This window comes from Lathyrus oleraceus, chromosome 1 (genome assembly GCF_024323335.1).
Source record: "Lathyrus oleraceus cultivar Zhongwan6 chromosome 1, CAAS_Psat_ZW6_1.0, whole genome shotgun sequence".
Taxonomy (NCBI): domain Eukaryota; kingdom Viridiplantae; phylum Streptophyta; class Magnoliopsida; order Fabales; family Fabaceae; genus Lathyrus; species Lathyrus oleraceus.
Window position 1 is genome coordinate 444384808 of NC_066579.1, and position 9484 is coordinate 444394291.

The 9484-nt window shown below is 34.7% G+C and overlaps 1 protein-coding gene across 1 annotated transcript; it reads left to right on the forward strand.

The window, feature by feature from the left end:
- Positions 1 to 2896: 2896 nt before the first annotated feature.
- Positions 2897 to 8617, forward strand: LOC127081955 (glyoxysomal processing protease, glyoxysomal). The gene is made up of 13 exons (XM_051022183.1): positions 2897 to 3058; positions 3137 to 3183; positions 3294 to 3468; positions 4417 to 4527; positions 4749 to 4892; positions 5339 to 5431; positions 5561 to 5664; positions 6222 to 6307; positions 6381 to 6475; positions 6815 to 7481; positions 7695 to 7899; positions 7977 to 8068; positions 8161 to 8617. The coding sequence occupies exons 1-13, from the start codon at positions 2993 to 2995 to the stop codon at positions 8421 to 8423; spliced, it is 2148 nt and encodes a 715-aa protein (XP_050878140.1). The 5' UTR covers positions 2897 to 2992; the 3' UTR covers positions 8424 to 8617.
- Positions 8618 to 9484: the final 867 nt, after the last annotated feature.

The following is a 9484-nucleotide window of genomic DNA, read 5'->3' on the forward strand; positions in this document are numbered from 1 at the left end:
GAGAAAGCTCTTATACCAAAACAACCAAAGAGATGGTGATGCATGTAGAGGAAGAGGTGGTGGTCGAAAACCTGACAAAAGTCGCATTTAGTGTTTCAAATGTCAAAAGTATGGTAACTACTCTAGTGATTGTCCGGAAAAACAAAAGAATCAAGATAATGATGTAAAGTTTGCAAAGCATGAGGAAGAAGAAATGTTGTTGATGGTCACAACAAGAGATGAAGAAAGATTTCAGGACCAATAGTATTTGGACTCAGGATGCTCATCACTCATGACTGGTAGGAAAGATTGATTTGTCAACATGAAACCTTCAATGAAGAACATGGTAAAATTTACAAATGACAATACTCTAGTAGATAAAGGTATTGATGATGTTCTAATTATGAGGAAAGATGGCAAGATGTCAATAATTTCCAATGTATTGTATATACCAGGCATGAAAAGTGATTTGCTCAGCATAAGGTAGTTGGTCGAAAAGAACTACAAAGTGTCGATCAAAGAAAAAATGATGAGAGTTTTCGACTCGGGTGGAGGATTAATCTTGAAGGCACCCATGTCTCAGAGTAGAACCTTCAGGATTGAACTTAATGTGATGGAGCATAAATGTCTTGCAACTGCAGCTAGCTGAGATGAATGAATATGACATTATAGATTTGGTCATCTTAACTTCAAAGGCATCAGAGATCTGAAGAGAAGAAATATGGTTTCAGGGTTACCAGAAATTGATATTCCAAACGAAGTGTGTAAGAAATGTGTGCAGGCGGAGTAGCACAAGAACAACTTCAACAAGGATGCATGAAGAAAGTCGAAGGCAATCTTGTAAGTCATATACTCTGATGTGTGTGGTCCTATCCAGGTGGATTCGTTGGAGGTAACAAATACTTTGTCACATTCATAGATGATTTAAGTCGAAAATTATGGACTTACTTGATTAAGGAGAAAAATGAAGTGATCGAGATATTTGTCAAGTTTAAATCTATAGTCGAAAGCTCAAGATTCTGAGGACTGATGGTGGTGGAGAATATGTATCGAAAGATTTCGACATGTTATGTGAGAAATAAGGGATCGTGAATGAGTGGTGGCACCATACACTCCATAATATAATAGAACTGCAGAAAGGAAGAATAGAACCATCATTAATATGGTGAGAAGTATGTTGAAAGACAAACATCTACCCAAAGAATTATGGGGAGAAGCTGTGTCGACAATAACATATATTTTGAATAGATGTTTGACGAAGAAGCTAGATGAAAGCACGCCAGAAGAATGTTGGTCTGGTGTCAAGCCTAGCTTGAGTTATCTGAAAGTATTTGGATCTATAGTACATAGACATGTGGCAGATCAATTGAGAAGAAAACTTGATGATAATTTGAGTCAGATGATCCTAATAGGGTATCATTCGACTGGAGGTTACAAGTTGTTTGACCCAGTGAGCAAGCAAGTAGCGATCAACAGAGACGTGATCACAAATGAGCTTAAGGAATGAGATTGGACTGAAAATGTCAAAAAAGATTAAGTGAGAATCTTATGTGAAGAACCAGCAAGTGAAGTCCAAGGAGAAGTTCGACAAGAAGAAGTCAGAGGTCAAGCAAGCACAATCAGATCTTAGAGAACAAGAAACATGCCTGCAAGGTTGTAGGAATGTGTGATTACATCAGATGATGCATTTGATGATGAAGGTGAGCTGGTACACTATGATTTCTATGCAGATGTTGAACCAATCAATACAGTTGAAGCATTGAAGGATTTGAAATGGGTGAAAATAATGAATGAGGAACTGAAGTCCATTGAAGTCAACAACACTTGGTCACCTGTCGAATTTCCAAATAAGGCATTTGATGTGAAGTGGGCATACAAGGTGAAGTTGAATTCCAAAGGAGAAGTAACTTGACACAAGACTAAGCTTATGGCGAAAGGATTTCTTCAGAAGGAATCGACTTTGATGAAGTTTTTGCACCTATTGCTAGGATCGAAACAATCAGGTTGGTTGTTGGTCTAACAAACAGGAACAACTGACACATATATCAGATAGATGTGAAATGTGCATTCCTGAATGACCCTTAAATGAAGAAGCGTATGTTGCACAACCAACTAAATTTATGAAACTTGACAAAGAAATCAAAGTATATAGACTGCATAAAGCCATGCATGTATATAAAAACGTTTCAATAAAAAATAATTAATCTACTATATCATATTCATCATATATCATCATCATAAAAAGTCAAAACATAAATTTTGTGTAACTTTTTTTCCTTCTAAATATACCCTTTTAATTTTTATTTTAAAGTAACTTCTCTTTTCCACAAACGATAATTATACGACGATTTATTATTTTTTATATTATTATTTTTAACTATTTTATAAATAATTTAAAATTAAATTAAAATTTAATAAAAGTATAATATAATATATATTTTATATGCATTAATATTAAAGTATTAAAAACACAGACAGGTAAATAGTAATATGTATAATTTAAAAATATTACCACAATCGAATACGTGGAATTGGAATACACATTGGTTTTTGGTTATCAATATAAAAAAAAGTTAGACTTAAATAATCTTTTGATTTCGGTGAGTTAGAGATTTTTTTGATTTTATTCCCTGTGATTTGAATTTTTGATTTTGATATCTTTAATTTGAATTTTTGATTTTGGTCATTGTAATTTATTTTTTTTGATCTGACTCCCTGTATCTTACTTTTGTTAGGAAATCTAAGGATTTAGAGACTAAAATCAACCCAAAGAATAATATATAGGGACTCTGAAAAAAATTAAGTTTCAAAACAAAAATCCGCTAATTTATATTTTAGTTTAAAAGAAAAATTATATTAAGAAATAAAATTGCACAAGAAGAGTAAAAGTACAATTAAAAACAAAAAAATAAACTTTACAATTCAATACATAAAATATTTATTTTTTGACACTGTTGCATAGCTTCTCCTGCTTCAAATTGAAACTCATCCCAAAATCAAATTGAATCACAAAATGGGTCACTCAGAAATCTTCAATTCCGCTCGAAATTTCGCAGTTATGGTCAGAATTCGCGGTCCTGTAAGTTTCTCTCTTTCTCTCTGGTTAATCCCAGTTCTGCATAATCATGATCACTCAACTTGCAATTTCATCTTTCAGGACCCAAAAGGAATGAAGATGAGAAAACACGCTTTTCATCATTACCGGTTCTTTGACCTATCCATTATCTACTACTTTTCCTTTTCTTAATTCAAAGTTTCGTTTTTTTGAATTTATGTTTATGTGGGCTTTGTTTTCTTCTTCTGGGTATGTGTAGTTCTGGTGAGACAACTCTTTCTGCTTCTGGGTTGCTTGTACCTGATACCCTTTGTGATACTCAAGTAGCTAAGCGTTTATATGGTGATAGGTTTGAGGATAGGGTATTGGTTGTGACGGTTGCTTCGGTTGTTGAGCCTTTTCTATCTCCTCATCATAGAGAGAATATTCCTCAGGTTTGTATTTGGTGCTCATAGTTCATGGATTCAGTTGTAGATTAAATGTTTAAATGATGTTTTAATGCACAAGTTTGACGACAAAATTGGACTGTAGTTTGAATAGTTAACTCAATTTACTTAGGTTAAGTAGATGATTAATGAAATAAACAATTCATTAACCATTAACTACAATTTTAACATTGTTAAGCACAGTCATCAATTGTTCAAATATACATGATTCACCACTTCAAAGTCATCCTGGTTAATTGTGTTTGGTGGATGATAAATGAGTTGCGATACCTTGTTATTATCTATTAACCATGTGTTTGAATTAAGTTAACCAACACATTCAAGTTGGGTGGTTGAAATGGAGGAGTATTTCAGGTGTTTTATGTGACACCAAAGTACAACTCAAACTGAAGGAAAAGTTTTATAGGACAATTGTAAGATATGTTGTACGAGAAATAATGTTGGGCGGTAAAGAACCAACACGAAAGTAAAATAAATTTAGTAGAGATGAAGATGTTTGGTAAGACTAGACGAGATAAGATTAAAAATGAAAATATTAGAGTATTGGGGTAGCACATATAGTACAAAAGATGGTGGAAAGTACGTTTAGATGGTTTGGGTATGTAGAGAGAAAACACGTGGAGTATAGTCAAACACCTATCAGCATAGGAAGACCTAGAAAAACTATATAAGAAATTATAAAGAAAGATCTCGAGATTAACGAATTGGATCGACACATGATTTTTGATAGAACATTATGTCGTAGTTTGATCCATGTAACCGGTCCCACTTAGTGGGATAAAGCTTGACTGTTGTTGTTCTTGAATTGACTTAACCATCTAAATTGTTGTCAAATTTTGTTGTCTCATGGGATAGCTCCATAAAATGTGCTAACTTTATTTACTTCCATGTTTATTATATTTAATATGTTTTGAATTTCTATTTTATGCTTTTCAGGGTAGGCCTGATTTGATTTCTGGTGTTCGAATTGATATTATGACAGAGAAAACCAATGAAGAATCTGATCAAGGAACTCCGAGTTGGCTTGAGGGGCAGCTATTGTCATTAGTAGGCATTTTGAGTTTCTCTATGTTGTTCCTTACTATGCCTTCTTCTTTAAAATTAATAATTTGGTGCTCCTGATGGTCTATATTTTTAAATGACTGATTAAAGTTTAAAACGCGTTCATCCCTGTGAATTGCTCGGGTTTTGTTCATCCCTGTGAATTACATGAGTTTAATTTGATTGTTTGTTATCCACAATTTGTAATAATTTGTTTCCACGTACAGGTTGATATTCCTGCTTCAGCCCTTTGTGTACAGTCACTTGTTGAAACGTCTCGAGGCTTGTCAGAGCATGAATGGGAGGTTGGTTGGTCTTTGGCATCTCACAATAACGAATCTCAATCCTCTAAAGATAATTTTCAAACTCAGGTTATTCCTTTTCTTTCTTCATAATTAGGTTACTTTATTGATTGTTATGAATCAAGAAAGGGTTAGAAAGTTATGTCTTGAAAAGTAGGTTTAACAGAAATAATGTTTTTTCCCTGGATATTGCGTTAACGATTTAATTTGTGCGCACTATTTTACACATGCATCCAATCACATCTCACCATGTAGATAATTATGGAAATATTTTAGAAACTAGTGTAACAATGTGACATCAGAGAGTGATTTGATTGGATGCATGTGTAAAAATGTTTTACACTGTCGGTACATTGAAATTGGTTTCTAATATTCCGGTCTTTTGCTTATAAAGTATTAAAGTTTCTTTATTCTTCTTCTATTTGATATTTGGAAATGTCATCTCCGTAATCCAATGCATAAAAAGAAACTCATTATTTCGGATGAAGAATGATAAATCATCTTTGAAATGTCAGGGGAGGATATCGGAGGGAGGATCGGGTAGTTCAAGTGTTATGTGCAAATCACTGACTAGAATGGCCATTCTTAGTGTTTCTTTATCTCTCAAGGTATTTTTCTGGAAACAGTTATAACATAATGATTACACCTTGCACATGTAATTATTTTTCTATTTGGTGTTCTTTCATTTTTTGTCTTTCTAGACTCATGAGAATAACATGTTGATGCATGTAACATAGGACTCACTGAACTATCAAAAACCTTCCATGAATAAAAGGGGTGATTTCCTTCTGGCAGTTGGGTCTCCCTTTGGAGTTCTATCATCTACACACTTCTTTAACAGGTATTATATTCTCGTCTGGCTAAAAGAAAAAAAATATAGAATAACCTAACTGGTAGTTACTTTCAAAATGGTATCTTGTCATGGTAAATTTTCTTAGTCACCTTGATGTAACACATGGTCATTATATGCCATAAAATGTTGATCCATGGATTGAAACATGGTCCTAGATAGAATATTATGACGAAAATTGATCTATGTAACCGACCCCACTTAGTGGGATAAGACTTGGTTGTTGTTGTTGTTGTATATGCCAAAAAAATTCAGGTGAGTTGTTGGCTATGAAGCATAGACACCTCTAAGATTAGGCGTGTCGCAGTGTCTGACACTTGTAAGATACCCGTATGACACGTGTTGGAAAACTCAATCAAGTGTCCGTGTTGTGTCCTGGTATTTATGTCAGAGTCCGTGCTCCATAGGTTGTTGGGGTCACTTGTGTGTTCAGCTGAGTTGTACAAGCTTCTATTTGTCTATATAATGCTGTGATGAATAAGTGGATATCTATGTTTGACATTATTTGTATCATTCAGTCTTCTGATTCGGTTGCCTGCTTGAATCAGTTTATCAGTTGGATGCATTGCAAATTGTTATCCTCCTAATTCATCTGATGGATCGTTGCTGATGGCTGACATACGCTGTCTTCCTGGTATGAGCAGTTTCTCTGTTGCATAATTTAGGTCATTTATGAAATTGGTTTTTTATGACACTCTACCTGTCAGGAATGGAAGGCAGTCCAGTTTTCAACGAGCATGCGTGTCTTACTGGTGTCCTGATCAGACCATTGAGACAGAAGACAAATGGAGCTGAAGTTCAGGTAGTTCCTTGAACGTGTTTTTCTCTCGGGATCTGTTTGTGTTGACTTATTTGAGTTTATCTACTAGCATAAGCATTTATAAAACTGTTTGGGAGACCACATCGAAACAACTTTATGATAAGTTTTTCAGAATATTTCCATAAACTATTCAAGATAGCTTATAAAAATAGTTTATATCTTATATGAAAACAATTTGACTTTATTATATTTTTTTGTAAAAGAAACACTTATGCTATAAACACTTAATTAAGCCGTTTATTCAAATAGAGCCTATGTCTAACATTATATAAAACTTTTCAAATTTAACTCATCATGCAATACTGTAGTCTTTGGTAACAGCTGGTGATTCCATGGGAAGCCATTGTGAAGGCTTCTAGTGGCTTGCTGCGGACATGTCCTCAAAACACAACAGAAGGATTACATTATCAAGAGGGAAACTCTTATGCTCCAGGAAAGAGACCTTTTATCGACTACGAGAGATCAGAAACTCGTGTACCTTCTAGTAATAAACACGAGCATTTAAATTTTGGTAGCTCTTCACCATTACTAATCGAGAGGGCAATGGCTTCTGTATGTCTTATTACTATTGGTGATGGAGTATGGGCATCTGGCGTTTTGTTAAACAGTCAAGGTCTCGTACTTACAAATGCCCATCTGTTAGAACCTTGGAGATTTGGGAAAACTCATGTAAGCGGCAGAGGATATGGAACCAACCCGGAAAATTTTCCTTCCATATTGGAGGGAACTACTCTTGAGCAGAGGAGATATAAATTGAACCCAACTTATGACAACCATAGAAATATACGTGTACGGCTTGATCATATCAAGCCTTGGGTTTGGTGTGATGCTAAAGTAATATATGTCTGTAAAGGACCGTGGGATGTTGCCTTACTGCAGCTTGAACCAGTTCCGGCTAATCTTTTGCCTATTGTAACAAGTTTTTCCAGGCCATCCACAGGATCAAAGGCATATGTCATTGGCCATGGATTATTTGGCCCGAAGTGTGGTAAGTCCTTGCAAACCTAATTAATTATTTTTTTTCTTGGTTCGATTCCATGTCATGAATGCCAGTGATATTCGTTCAAAACGATATATTCCATGTTACTCTTGACTTTTGTGGCTACGCATTTCTTAATATATATGTTTGGTGATTGGTTGGGACATAGTGTGCAGTTTCTTTCTATTTTGTTTAACATCCGAAGTGATCTATTTTCATTAGGATTCTTCCCATCTGTTAGCTCGGGTGTGGTAGCGAAAGTGGTTGAAGCAAAGACTCCTCAATCTTATCATTCCATTCTACCCGAGCACATGCATACCCGTGTCCATTTCCCAGCAATGCTTGAAACAACAGCTGCTATTCATCCTGGTGCTAGTGGCGGTGCTGTTATCAATTCAGACGGTCACATGATTGGTCTGGTTACAAGGTAATGCCACTAACCTATTTTTTTGGATGTAATTCTTTATCATTGACTTGTATTTACATATAATGCTTTTGATACAGCAATGCAAGGCACGGCGGTGGATCGATAATACCTCATCTTAATTTTAGCATTCCATCTGCAGCTTTGGCACCTATCTTCAAGTTTGCAAAAGGTGTAATTTCAAAAAATCATTTTTAGTTTTTGTTTACTTGGTCTCCACATGGTAGATTGACATGTTATGATATGACTCCTCTCCCACTACAGACATGCTTGATTCATCACTTTTGCGGATTCTAGACGAACCGGACGAGTACATTTCATCTATTTGGGCGTTGATGCGACCATCTCCTCCAAAGCTCAATCCCGCACCTGATCAACCACAGTCTCGACTAGACAATAAAAGCAAAGAAGAGAAGGGTTCTCAGTTTGCTAAGTTTATTGCTGAAAGAAAGGATATTTTCAATGACCCTATTCATGTTGGAAAGAGTGGAGTGCTTTCTAAGGATGTTATTCCTAGTAAGTTATGATGTCTGTTGAAAATCATTGAAGTTTACTTGAGCTGGATGAGAAAGCATTGCCTGAAAGTAATGTCTAATGTATTTCCTTGTGATCTGTATTTTTTGGATTTGGAGATTATGTACTTTTTATTACTGATTAGTGATAAGAAAATCCAGGAAATATTTTTTTGTACTTTGTATAAATGAAAATATTTTCACCAACATTTTTGTTTGTTTTTTTGACTTAATTGCATTTTTAAAGCATATTCAAATAAATAACTGTTATGTATAAATGAAAATATTTACTTTTGCAGAAGCATTATTATTATTATTATAATATAATAATAATAATAATAATAATAATAATAATTATTTATTCTTATTATTATTATTATTATTATTATTATTATTATGTTAACTCACTTAGACATTTTTATTCCGGTTGACCTCAAGTCCGTGCCACTGGTGTTACGAAGTATTGTCCACTTTCAGTGTAAGTGTGAGAACACCGTCGACTTTGTCTTTTAAAAAAGATGTCTCAAAGGATGAAGAGTGAGTATTATATATAAACTATACTTATTCTTGATTTATGTGAGACTATTTTACACATCATGCCGACTTTGTCTTTTAAAAAAGATGTCCCAAAGGATGAAGAATGAGTATTATAATAAACTATACTTATCCTTGATTTATGTGAGACTATTTTAGACGGTCCAAAATAGTTGTCCTCCCAATCAAGGCTAAGGGCTAGGGTGCTAGCATGTGATTTGAGTTCTAACTTCTTATTCTAGCGCCAATGTTGTAGTTGACTCTAAGTCCACACCATAGTAATGATGAGATATTGGGTTAGGGTGCGAGCACGTGGTTGAGTTCTAACCTCTTATTCTAACGCCAATGTTCTAGTTGACTCTAAGTCCACACCATAGTAATTACAAGATATTGTCTGTTTTGGATGTGAGAACTCTTATGATTTTATCTTTTAGAAAATGTATCTTGTTAGATTATGAAGCGTCCCAAGCAATGTGAGACTATTTTGGACAATCCGAAACAGTTGCCCTCCCTGTCGAGGCTAAGGGCTAGGATGCAAACAT